The following is a 13,090-nucleotide window of genomic DNA, read 5'->3' on the forward strand; positions in this document are numbered from 1 at the left end:
CAACTAGTCTATAAGCACAAGAGGATTCATCTTTATAGACAGTGCTGTTTATGCTTTTACACTTTAAAACATGAGGAATTTTTTATTACAACAAACACAACAACAACATTTAATAATTATAAAAATAAAATAATAATACAGTAATAAAGTCACAAATCTGTACCCAAGCAACAAGCTGTAATTTATTTCTAGCACCACTAGATGGCGACGATGTCTGTACAACATTTTGAATTTCACTTTAAAAGTCAGTTGAATGTGTTTTACTGTAGTAAGAATGAAAGTATGAGCTGATCTTTGTGTCATTGTGTAGCTTTGATGAAGAAAAAGCTGCTGGGTCAGTGTGTAACAGGAGGTTTGGAGTGAAGGTGGGTGTGTGTGGATAAAAGCTTCCAGCACCTGGTATTCCCAGGCGGTCTCCTATCCAAGTACTAACCAGGCCCGACCCTGCTTAGCTTCCGAGATCGGGTGTTCTCAGGGTGGTGTGGCCCAGAACCGTAGATAGAGAGAGTTGCAACACTCCTTGATCTCGCCGCCACACGGTCACGTGGTTCATGTAACCAGTGATGGCATAGTTACCTTTAAAAATTTACTTAGTTACTTTATTGATTACTTGATTTTAAAAGTAACTTAGTTACTTTATTGATTACTTGATTTTAAAAGTAACTAAGTTAGATTACAAGTTACTTTATTAGTTACATTCAGCAGCTGCCGTAATGCAACTGGAGCTGCGTAGGCGATTGAAACGGAATAAGAAACAAGAAAGACGCGGAAAACGGAGAGTCCTCTGTTCACAAGTGTAAGTAAGATAAATAAAATAAAATTTTTTAAGACAAATAAATAACAAAAAGACGAGAAATATCCACAATTTTGGCAAGTGGGGTTTGTAATGAGTCTGTAACTATGGTGATATTACGTCATCACGTCCCCACGTGTAGTACATAGCGGTGTTTTGTGCATACTGCATACTTCTGTACTGAAAGTATGTACTTCTTTACCGGCCGAGTAGTGCATACTTCCTCCAATCTAGCGCATACTCTGTAAGTATGCGATTTCGGACGCAGCTTGTGACTGCATAGGCCAGACGTCACTCCCCGAGTTGCAAAAACAGTTACGCACAGTAACTTGGATAAGTAACTTTAATCTGATTACTGAATTGGAAATAGTAACTTGTTAGATTACTTGTTACTGAAAAATGTGGTCAGATTAGAGTAACGCGTTATGAAGTGAAACCTTTTCAGGTTGTGGAGAAGTAACGAGAGAGAGGATTTTTCCCATTTAAAAAAAAGAGACTTTAAGGCTCACGAGTTTAGTGTGAGTGCAACTGGGCTGCGCCAAACAGCACTCAAGATTGTATGGTGGCTGTATTGAAAGGTTGGCACGCAGTACTGAGAAGTTTTCTGGAGTTTTACTTTTTCTGGGACTCGCATGGTCTTTTCAGCTTAAACAAGCTCAAGTCTCATCCATGGACTGTGCCGTAAGTCAAGCTTCGTTTCAAGTGTTAGGGGACAGTGAGCTTCGAAATTTACCGTGGGTGGCTGATTGGGGAGAGTCACAACAAGCGCCATTTTCAGCGTGTATGTGGGTGTGTGTGAGGCCGTGTGGACCCACTTCATTCTGCTTCTCTCTTACCAGCTTCATTAAAAAGAGGTACCCTGCCATACAGACATCTTTTAGAGTGTATCCCACCATTACAGCCTGGTATTTGATGTCTATTGATTAATAAGTTATGAGTTACAAAGACTGAGTTATACGGGTGTTTTTAGTGCAGTGTTTGAAATGTAAAGCCATTTTCAGTTTATTGTGTATGGGAACTTATAAATGTGAACTGTGACAATACAGCTTAAGTGTTTAAAGGGAAAGTACAGACTGTAATTATACAATACCCAAATAATTGAGAGATTTGAACATTTAGTTTTTTAGTTTGTTTTCCTGTTTTGTATCAACTGTACAACATTAATATTGAACGTGTGTATTGAATGTGTTGACATTTGAACTAAAATTGAAACCAAATAACCACAAGAATGTAAATTGTTATATTAATTGAATTCTAATAATAAAAAATTACATTTGTTTTACCTTTGATCATTGTTTATTGAAGTTATTTACTTGCCTAGGAGTAGGGGCGTCTCTCCTTTTCTACTAGATCTGGGGAGGGTGGGAATAAGTGTTACATTTATATATGTTCAGCCTACACTTCACTTCAGGGTGCTACTGTGATTCTCCTAGTTCCTAAAGCCCACCTCACCACATCTCAGGCATTTACTCAGGAGTTTCACTGCAGCAGGATAGGTACAAACATACTCGCCAAGGTGAGTACTGAGACTAAAAGTATCAGGGGTGGGGACACAGATCCTGTCTTCCTAGGTCAAGTATTGTTAGGTCATCCCCTACTGGGCAGGAATAAGAACCCTGCTTACATTACTACAGTAAAACACTAATTTTGTTAAACAGAAAACATGACTGCTGATGTAATGACAACCTTCAACAAAGGTAAAGTTACAAAAGTTTAAAGAGTTTATTTTTGGAATGTACCATATTGAAATATGTGATGCATGTAACATGAGAGCAAGTTGGGGGTGTTAACGTATGTGCTAGTTTAAATTTAGTTCACTTCAAACTCGGAGTTTGTATTCCGCTAACTCTGCCAACACACACACACACACACACACACTCTCTCTCTCTCTCTCTCTCTCTCTCTCTCTCTCTCTCTCTCTCTCTCTCTCTCTCTCTCTCTCTCTCTCTCTCTCTCTCTCTCTCTCTCTCTCTCTCTCTCTCTCTCTCTCTCTCTCTCTCTCTCTCTCTCTCTTAGTTCAGCAGAAGTGAAACTGATCTGACCCTGTTCTGTTCGAGTGCGGATCTGTTCCGTGTCTGTAGTTTTGTTGATAATTTAAGTTGATGAATGCAGGTGAGTTTTCACACTTCTGTACATTACTGTGTATTGTTACTTTATGTAGTTCAAATTGTTGATTTTATTCAAACACACTTGTTTTGAACATGACACTTACAAGCTAAACCAGGAAGCCTGAGCTGCTGTAAATAACTTGCTGTGTTTACTGGTGTTTCTGTTTACATGTAGAAAAATGGCTGAGTCCAAAATTTTAGTAGCTCAGGACGAGTTCAGCTGTTCCGTCTGTCTGAAAACACTGAAGGATCCAGTAACTACACACTGTGGACACAGTTTCTGTATGGTGTGTATTAATAACTGCTGGGATCTGGAGGATGATAAGGGAACGTACAGCTGTCCACTGTGTAGACAAACCTTCAATCCAAGACCTGTTGTGCATAAAAACATTATTCTGGCAAATGTTGTAGAGAACCTGCAGAAGAGAGAATCCCAAGTTCCACTTCCTTCTGGATCTGAAGATGTGGAGTGTGATTACTGTACAGAGAGAAAATACAAAGCAGTAAAATCTTGTCTGGTGTGTTTGGCCTCTTTCTGTGAAACTCACCTTCAGCCTCATTATCGAATTCCTGCTTATAAGAAGCACAAGCTGGTTAAAGTTTCCAGACGACTCCAGGATCAGATCTGCTATAGGCATGATAAACTGCTGGAGTTTTACTGTCATACTGATCAGCAGTGTATCTGCATGTTGTGTACCATGGATGATCATAAAGGACATGATACAATATCAGCTGCAGCAGAAACAACTGAGAAACAGGTAAAATATTATACAGCTCTCTCTAACAAGTAACAACTCATTAGTATTTACACTGACAATGTTTATGTGGTGCTCGTACACAATACAAGTAAATTCTGAATTGTTATTCTGTGTAGAAGCAGCTGCTGGAGATCCAGAGAAAATTGCAGGAGAAAATCCATAACAGAGAGAAGGAACTTTGTGAGCTGATAAACGCTGTGGAGTCTCACAAGGTAAGTTTTATAGACAAAAAGCTCTCAGGATCTGTCCGACTCTCCTCCATTAAACCAATCTCCATTAAAAATGAGATATTTTATATCTCAGGTAACTTTGCAAGTGGAGCATTTTTGTTCATTAATTAAAAAAAACAATGCATCACATTCTGCCTATTTGGTGATTGATGCTGTACAACAGAACCTGTACAAATTCTGAGGTGCTAATAATTATAAAAGTGATAAGATGAGATTAGGACTTTGACTGAGCCACCCAAAAAGATTATTGATTGTTGCTTTGGATCAAGATGCTTAAACATAAATTACTGTATAAGATTTCTGGTAAAGTCTTGAGAAGATCACTAAATTGAATTTCCCAGTCCTGGCCAGGCTGCTGTTTCCTGATACTCAAAATAATTTCTGTAACAGTATGCTACCACCAGCACATTTTACAGTATATATGCTGTTTTTAGGTTTTATTATATTTAATCCACACATTTAATTTTGAATTAAGGACATACTGGAGCAGGTGTGTTGTATCAAATATCTGTAAGGAAATATAACATGATGATAAATGCAGTAAAAACTAAAGTGATGATGAACACTGAAGAAGTGCTGGAGTTTAAGGTGGAAGGTAGAAGACTTGAACTCTTTCTCATATTTGGGAAATAGAGTATCAAATACTGCATTATATGGACATGATCATGGTGAAAGGGTATGGAAAATCAAGCCATTTAGCACCATCACCAAGCTATGAGTGATGAAATTCTTAGTCTAACCAGTAGCTACATATGAATGTAAAGAATAAACACTGAAAAAAGAGGAAAAATGACACATTCAAGGTTTTGAGAATAAGTGCATCAGAAAACTGCTAGGGGGAAGATGACAACCACTGAGAAGGTTTACAAGATGGCCAAAACAGAAAAGGAGCTACTGAACCACATTGTCCTGCAAGTTACGTTACATCTGAGCTTCTCTATGATTAGATCCCTAACTTGTTTAAAATGTCTTCTGACTTTCTTTTGATTTCTACATATCTGAGTGTGAAACGTTTCCTCTTTCTGAATCTTCTAACAGTGTTCCACACAGACAGCAGTGGTAAACATTGAGAGAATCTGTACTGAACTAATCAACTCAATTAACAGAAGCTGCTCTGAGCTAAAAGATCTGATCAGAGATCGAGAGACAGCAGAAGTTAGTCAAGCTGAAAAAATCCTGAAACAGGTGGAACAGGAGATTGTAGAGCTGAAGAGGAAAGAGGCTGAACTGGAACAGCTTTCACACACAGAGGATCCCGTCCATTTCCTCCTGGTAACAGCACTAAAAATAATTATCTGTTGATGCATGCTCAATAATCCAGGTACACAAATCCACAAAGTTGAATCAGTTCATCTGGACACAAGTTTGTTTTAGAGATACGTTTCGTCACTCAATCCAAATGACTCCTTCAGTCTGAGCTGGTGTTGAATACCCCAACCCAATGTTCCCTCTAATTTTTCATGTGTCTGAGCAAACACACAAACTCCCTGAGCGGTCCCTTGGACCACTGTGAGCAACATCAGATGTGTGCACTGTGGTCACGCCAGCATCGCATCTATCCAAGTTACATGATTTAATAAAATAATCAAATTTCAGCATTTGCATTTCTGTTAGAATACTTTTCATGAAGTGCTTTAGCCCACTTACAATAAAAAATTACAAAAATCTTGTTCATGACCTGGGTAGTATGTTAACGCTATTGGAAGTAAATAAATATTTAATTTTAAATATGGCAAAACATGAACTGCAGACCAAACCAAGCCAACTATAAACTCCAATTTTGAAAACACAATGAATATTTTTATTATAAGGCACTGACTTCCAGTGTGTGAAGCTCCTGCTGTGCAGATGTTTAGTAACAGTGTGGTGAGACCCAAAAGCAGATAGGAAAAAAATTGCAGTAAGCGAACTTCGAACCGGGATCGTTGGTGTTAAAGAGCAATGCTCTACCCCGTACTCTATAAGGTGCTTATATTGTTTGTGACTCTGAACTGTTAAAAGGTTTCAACTGACAATTCGTTAATATAAATAAACAACAGAAGAAATTCGTATATATTTATATAAACATATATAAAGGAACTGTGGGTGTGTTGAAAAAAGGAAAACAGAAAGGACAAAATGACATTAGCGGTAACCGCAATTTGATAATGAAAAAAATAAAATGTACAGTTTCGAACCCCTCATATCAGCTTACTGAGCTCGAGGGACCGACACTCTAACCACTACACTACAGAGTGAACTTAAGAAAACGTGATCTGAATCGCTTATTAAGATATGCGCCTAAAACGAAACAAAGAATGCCAAACAAACTAAAAAAGATACACAAAGAAAACTAATCTGATGCGTTATTAAGGCGTGGGAACGCGTTATTTAAATATTTTTTTTTTGTGCGCGGTTGCATTTTTTTGTGCGCGGAGACCATGTTAGCAGTGAGCAATTGCGCACGCGCACAGCTTAGAGGGAACATTGCCCCAACCTTATATGCAGTTGATTTGCATAACGACCGATCACTGCTCATTGCATAACAATGGAACTGGTGATCAGGTCCATATGCAATTCACAATGACCATTAATTACAATGGTCATGTGTGTCTTTCACACATGATTGGGGTAAAGCTCCTATTACGGCGTTGTACGATGGTGAGAGATGTACTCTCAGGCCCCCTCCCCGGTTCAGGAATGGTCGTTCCCTCTTCACGTAAATGGCCTCTTTGACTCCACGTTCAAACCAACGTTCCTCCTTGTCAAGGATCTGCACATCTTCATCATTAAATGAGTGGCCGCTGGCTTGCAGGTGGGTGTAAACTGCAGAGTCCTGGCCAGAAGAGGTTGATCTTCTATGTTGGGCCATCCGTTTTGCCAGTGGCTGTTTAGTTTCCCCAATGTACAGTTCCAGACAATCCTCCTGACACCTAACAGCATACACTACGTTACTCTGTTTGTGTCGAGGAATCCGGTCCTTAGAGTGAACTAATTTCTGGCGTAGCGTGACACATACGGAATATAAAAGTAATTATATTATTGCTGCACCAGTCTAAGTAATAAAATATGTTCAGAATGTAAAAAAGCTTGATGACAGTAGTGTCAAAAAAATAAGAAATAGTAAGAACTCACCTGATATTAGATAATGAGAGATTAGATTGATGGACAGGTAGGGAAATAACAGGGTTGAGTTTTTTGCTAGACAGCCACATTATTTAATCTATAACTAAAAGGAAATCTAATTGGTTGCCAGTCAAAGGGAAAAGGTGCAACTGGTATCAATGTATTGGAATGGTATAAATTAAGAGGTTAAATAAATGAATCTGTTCAGCCCTGAGAAAGAAGTGAATGCAGTTCTATTAAAACTGTGTACAGCTGAGTCCTAATAATCTGTTGATCTTCTGGTGAAGTTTTTTGACTTGGCTGTCGATGAGGGATCAAATAGTAGGTTCTGCTGTGCATTTGTTCTAATAATTGCAAAACTAAATGAAGTAAAGAACAATATAAGACCAACAAATTTAGATCTCTAAAACAAACCACACATATGTTCAAGCCGTCCAGACTTCTCTCAATCAAAAATAAATCGAAATAGCAGCAACTCTTTTAAAGTCTTATTTAAAGGAACAAGTTTGACCTTGTTTAACACAATACATACATAAACCACAATATTTTTGTCTGAAAATTCAGACTTACAGGAACCTGAACAATTGTTTAGGGTCTGATTTTAAAAAATGAGGACAAACAGAAAACACGTGATGCAGACAATAAAAGATTAGGTTCAATATTTAGGTAATGGTGGCCTCTAGTGGACAGGTAGTGAAATAACAGGGCTGGTGTTGCTTGATGATCAATGATGTGTTTAAACCGTAGGATTATTTAATAATGCATTTTAGAGTCGTTGCTCATAAAAACTGGTCTGTACCTGAATACTTCTTTTATACCCAAACAGCTGGATTATCTGTTTAAGATGTTTTTGGAACATTTTACAATCTTCACAGTAGTCTAAAATTGTCCTTGTACCAACTATTTTTAACAATTTTACAGACACAAGTTTATTAGTTTATTAGTTGAATCATTTGTTGTTTCTCTGTGAACATTATTTATCTGGATGTAGGATTTTCAGTCTCTCTCGGCTCCTGCTGAATCTGCAGAATCAGCCGCCATCACAATCAGTCCTTTCCTCTCATTTGACGATGTTACAAAGTCTGTATCTCAGCTGAGAGAGAAAGTAGAAGAATTCTGGAAAGAGCAGTGTGAGAAGATACCAGATGAAGGTGAGTTCAAGCCCTCAGTGTTCCATTGTCTCCAAAATGTTTCGGTACTCAAACATCAAACAAAACAATCAAATCCACATTTTGTTCATCCCTTCTGCAGTGAAGAAAGTCTGGATTACTCCACCTACTGAACCTGAAATCAGAGAAGATTTTCTACAATGTAAGTTTCTCACAAGCACACAAACATACACAGTGCAGTGAAAAAGTATTTGCACCCCCCAGTTATCTGTATTTTTACATATTTGTCACATGTTACTAGTTCAGATGCTACATCAGCTCAGTTTGGTTCAAGTCTAAATTTGAAGTCCAAAACCTAAACTTTATTTCCTCAGCTTTATTTCAACAAAGATCTGCTCTTGTTATTTGGAATTGTTGTGTTTTTGTTTTACACGAGTGTTTAATCTTTAAATCATGAACTGATGACCAGACACTCTTCTTTAGCCCTGAAGCAGCAAGGCATTCCAGCAACATCACACAACCACCATCATGACCTGTGGTCCAGTTCCGATGCTCACGGGCCCATTGTTGGCACTTTCGGTGGTGGACAGGGTTCAGCATGGGCACCCTGACTGGTCTGCAGCTATGCAGCCCCATACACAACAAACTGTGATGCTCTGTGTATTCTGACATCTTTCTATCAGAACCAGCATGAACTTCTTCAGCAGTTTTAGCTACAGCCTTCGCTGCCCATGTGCATCATGGCCCTGTCGCCGGTTTACCACTGTCCCTTCCTTGGACCACTTTTGATAGATATTGACCACTGCAGACCGGGAACACCATCACAATTTGGTCCTCGTCAAATCCTCATGCTTGTCAAATTTTCCTGTTTCAAAAAAAGATCAATCTTTAGGTTTGACAGGCCTGGCACTGATCATGCCTCAGATTAGGGACATTTTGGGTCCTTGATAAAGACCACTGTTCCATGTACTTTTCTTCTATAGTTATATAAAACACCAAAAACCTCAAAGGTCACGAATCTAAAACAAGTAAAACAATCATTTAAACCGCTGTCTGTATATTTTTGACTGCTGTCTGGAGATTTTACACAGACACACCCACTCACACACTCTTGCCCATTGACACACATTAGCAGACACACACACACACACACACACACACACACTCTTATACATGCACACACACACACACACAAACACACACACAATTTAAAGAGCTTTATTACAGTGTATCACAAAAGTGAGTACACCCCTCACATTTCTGCAAATATTTTATTATATCTTTTCATGGGACAACACTATAGACATGGAACTTGGATATAACTTAGAGTAGTCAGTGTACAACTTGTATAGCAGTGTAGATTTACTGTCTTCTGAAAATAACTCAACACACAGCCATTAATGTCTAAATAGCTGGCAACATAAGTGAGTACACCCCACAGTGAACATGTCCAAATTGTGCCCAAATGTGTCGTTGTCCCTCCCTGGTGTCATGTGTCAAGGTCCCAGGTGTAAATGGGGAGCAGGGCTGTTAAATTTGGTGTTTTGGGTACAATTCTCTCATACTGGCCACTGGATATTCAACATGGCACCTCATGGTAAAGAACTCTCTGAGGATGTGAGAAATAGAATTGTTGCTCCCCACAAAGATGGCCTGGGCTATAAGAAGATTGCTAACACCCTAAAACTGAGCTACAGCATGGTGGCCAAGGTCATACAGCGGTTTTCCAGGACAGGTTCCACTCGGAACAGGCTTCGCCAGGGTCGACCAAAGAAGTTGAGTCCACGTGTTCGGCGTCATATCCAGAGGTTGGCTTTAAAAAAATAGACACATGAGTGCTGCCAGCATTGCTGCAGAGGTTGAAGACGTGGGAGGTCAGCCTGTCAGTGCTCAGACCATACACCGCACACTGCATCAACTCAGTCTGCATGGTCGTCATCCCAGAAGGAAGCTGACGCACAAGAAAACAAGCAGTCCAAGAACTTGGATTACTGGAATGCCCTGTGGTCTGACGAGACCAAGATAAACTTGTTTGGCTCAGATGGTGTCCAGCATGTGTGGCGGCGCCCTGGTGAGAAGTACCAAGACAACTGTATCTTGCCTACAGTCAAGCATGGTGGTGGTAGCATCATGGTCTTGGGCTGCATGAGTGTTGCTGGCACTGGGGAGCTGCAGTTCATTGAGGGAAACATGAATTCCAACATGTACTGTGACATTCTGAAACAGAGCATGAGCCCCTCCCTTCGAAAACTGGGCCTCATGGCAGTTTTCCAACAGGATAACGACCCCAAACACAACCTCCAAGATGACAACTGCCTTGCTGAGGAGGCTGAAGGTAAAGGTGATGGACTAAACCCAATTGAGCACCTGTGGCGCATCCTCAAGTGGAAGGTGGAGGAGTTCAAGGTGTCTAACATCCACCAGCTCCGTGATGTCATCATGGAGGAGTGGAAGAGGATTCCAGTAGCAACCTGTGCAGCTCTGGTGAATTCCATGCCCAGGAGGGTTAAGGCAGTGCTGGATAATAATGGTGATCACACAAAATATTGACACTTTGGGCACAATTTGGACATGTTCACTATGGGGTGTACTCACTTATGTTGCCAGCCATTTAGACATTAATGGCTGTGTGTTGAGTTATTTTCAGAAGACAGTAAATCTACACTGCTATACAAGTTGTACACTGACTACTCTAAGTTATATCCAAGTTTTATTTCTATAGTGTTGTCCCATGAAAAGATATAATAAAATATTTGCAGAAATGTGAGGGGTGTACTCACTTTTGTGATACACTGTAGCATGACTATGTGTGTTTGTTGTTGGATTTTGTATTGCTGGTGTGTGTGTACTGTTTGTGTTTTTGTGTGTTTGGTGTTGAATAGTGTTGCACTGTATCTTTGGTTGTGCAATGTTTCTGTGTATTTGTGTGTTTGGTGTTGAATAGTGTTGCACTGTATCTTTGGTTGTGTGGTGTTTCTGTGTATTTGTGTGTGTGTGTTTTGTGTGTTTAGTGTTGAATAGTGTTGCACTGTATCTTTGGTTGTGCGGTGTTTCTGTGTATTTGTGTGTGTGTGCAGTGTTTGTGTGTGTTTGGTGTTGAATAAGGTTGCAAATGTATCTTTGGTTGTGTGGTGTTTCTGTGTATTTGTGTGTGCAGTGTTTGTGTGTGTTTGGTGTTGAATAGTGTTGCGCTGTATCTTTGGTTGTGCAGTGTTTCTGTGTATTTGTGTGTGTTTTGTGTGTTTAGTGTTGAATAGTGTTGCACTGTATCTTTGGTTGTGCGGTGTTTCTGTGTATTTGTGTGTGTGTGTGTGTGCAGTGTTTGTGTGTGTTTGGTGTTGAATAAGGTTGCAAATGTATCTTTGGTTGTGTGGTGTTTCTGTGTATTTGTGTGTGCAGTGTTTGTGTGTGTTTGGTGTTGAATAGTGTTGCGCTGTATCTTTGATTGTGCAGTGTTTCTGTGTATTTGTGTGTATGTGCAGTGTTTGTGTGTGTTTGGTGTAGAATAGTGTTGTGCTGTATCTTTGGTTGTGCGGCATTTCTGTGTATTTGTGTGTGCGTGTGTTTTGTGTGTTTAGTGTTGAATAGTGTTACACTATCTTTGGTTGTGCGGTGTTTCTGTGTGTGCAGTGTTTGTGTGTGTTTGTCTAGTGTCACACTCTCACACACATTTAGACATACACACACTACACACACTGTACTCACACTTACACACTGCACACACACACTGTACACACACACTCTCTCTCTCTTCTATGTTAATTGGTTTATTTTGTGTTTCCTCTCCAGATTTTTGTCGGTTCACACTGGATCCAAACACAGTAAATAAACACCTCCGTCTGTCTGAGGAGAACAAAGTGGTGACCAGCAGTGGAACATTACAGTCGTATCCTGATCATCCAGATAGATTTAATTATTACTACCAGGTTCTGTGTAGAGAGAGTGTGAGTGGACGCTGTTACTGGGAGGTTGAGTGGAGTGGGGATGATGGGGTTTATATTACAGTGTCATATAAAAGCATCAGCAGGAAGGGATGGGGTTATGAGTGTTGGTTTGGATATAATGATCTGTCCTGGAGGATGTTCTGTTCCCCATCCAGATTTTCATTCAGGCACAATAAAAAAAAGACTATAATTCCCATAATGCCGAGTTCCTCTAGAATAGGAGTGTATGTGGATTATGAAGCAGGAACTCTGTCCTTCTACAGCGTCTCTGATACAATGAAGCTCCTCCACAGAGTTCAGACCACGTTCACTCAGCCCCTCTACCCGGGGTTCGATCTTCATTTAGGATCAAAAGTGAAACTGTCAGATTGAACAAATTAAATGTAAAATTTACATGAAAGTGATTTTAGAATCTGTGAGGCAGTGATACATTTATGAAGATTTTCTTTTTAATTTATTAACCACCATTTATTCAGTGCTGTGAAAAAGTATTTACCCACTTTTTTTCTTCTTTTCTTAAATATTTATCATCTAAATGGATTCAGATATTAAAACTAAATTAAATAAAAGACAAACTGAATATTTAAAAACTTAAAAGTATTATATATAAATATTTAAAACCTTAAACTTCTTTCTTCCCAAATCTATTATAAGAAAAATCTTATTATAAAAATGATAATTTACCTTTTGAACCACAGGTTGGTCATTTCAGCAATAGCAAGCACTTATGACCAGTAATAACTGAGAGACGTTTGGTGTTTCTAGGCTGTTTAGTACATTAAGCCACATGATGTGTTTTAGAGTCTCCCGGAGAAGCTGATTCTCACCTGATTTCTCCTGAGCTGTAAAACACAAGTTTAAAAGTGAAACCAGCACATGGTGAGGAATAATACAGCAGAACTTAGATATGTGTGGATGGTTACAGAGGGGATTTGATTCTTTCACAGAAATAGTTATTTGTATTGTGGTACGTTCGTTCAGCCTTCATCAGTTTATCTCTGCTCATTCAGCCTACAGCAGTTTAGACCCGCCCACTTATCCAC

General features: G+C 39.4%; 1 protein-coding gene and 1 pseudogene across 1 annotated transcript; one reads left to right on the top strand and one right to left on the bottom strand.

Moving 5' to 3' along the window:
- Positions 1–384: 384 nt before the first annotated feature.
- Positions 385–494, bottom strand: LOC134327207 (5S ribosomal RNA; annotated as a pseudogene).
- A 2,586-nt stretch (positions 495–3,080) lies between these two features.
- Positions 3,081–12,419, top strand: LOC134326212 (tripartite motif-containing protein 16-like). The gene is made up of 6 exons (XM_063008397.1): positions 3,081–3,659; positions 3,776–3,871; positions 4,928–5,161; positions 7,986–8,145; positions 8,246–8,305; positions 11,893–12,419. Exons 1-6 carry the CDS (start codon positions 3,081–3,083, stop codon positions 12,417–12,419), a joined length of 1,656 nt encoding a protein of 551 aa, XP_062864467.1.
- Positions 12,420–13,090: the final 671 nt, after the last annotated feature.

The sequence above is a fragment of the Trichomycterus rosablanca genome, chromosome 14, assembly GCF_030014385.1.
Source record: "Trichomycterus rosablanca isolate fTriRos1 chromosome 14, fTriRos1.hap1, whole genome shotgun sequence".
NCBI lineage: Eukaryota > Metazoa > Chordata > Actinopteri > Siluriformes > Trichomycteridae > Trichomycterus > Trichomycterus rosablanca.

What these genes read in the sequence shown, in the direction of transcription:
- LOC134326212 (XM_063008397.1), top strand. Translation starts at nt 3,081, where the DNA reads ATGGCTGAGTCCAAAATTTTAGTAGCTCAGGACGAGTTCAGCTGTTCC. An exon ending in ACGCTGTGGAGTCTCACAAG is followed by an intron (nt 3,872 to 4,927) that starts GTAAGTTTTATA and finishes ATCTTCTAACAG; the next exon opens with TGTTCCACACAGACAGCAGT. An exon ending in ATCCCGTCCATTTCCTCCTG is followed by an intron (nt 5,162 to 7,985) that starts GTAACAGCACTA and finishes ATCTGGATGTAG; the next exon opens with GATTTTCAGTCTCTCTCGGC.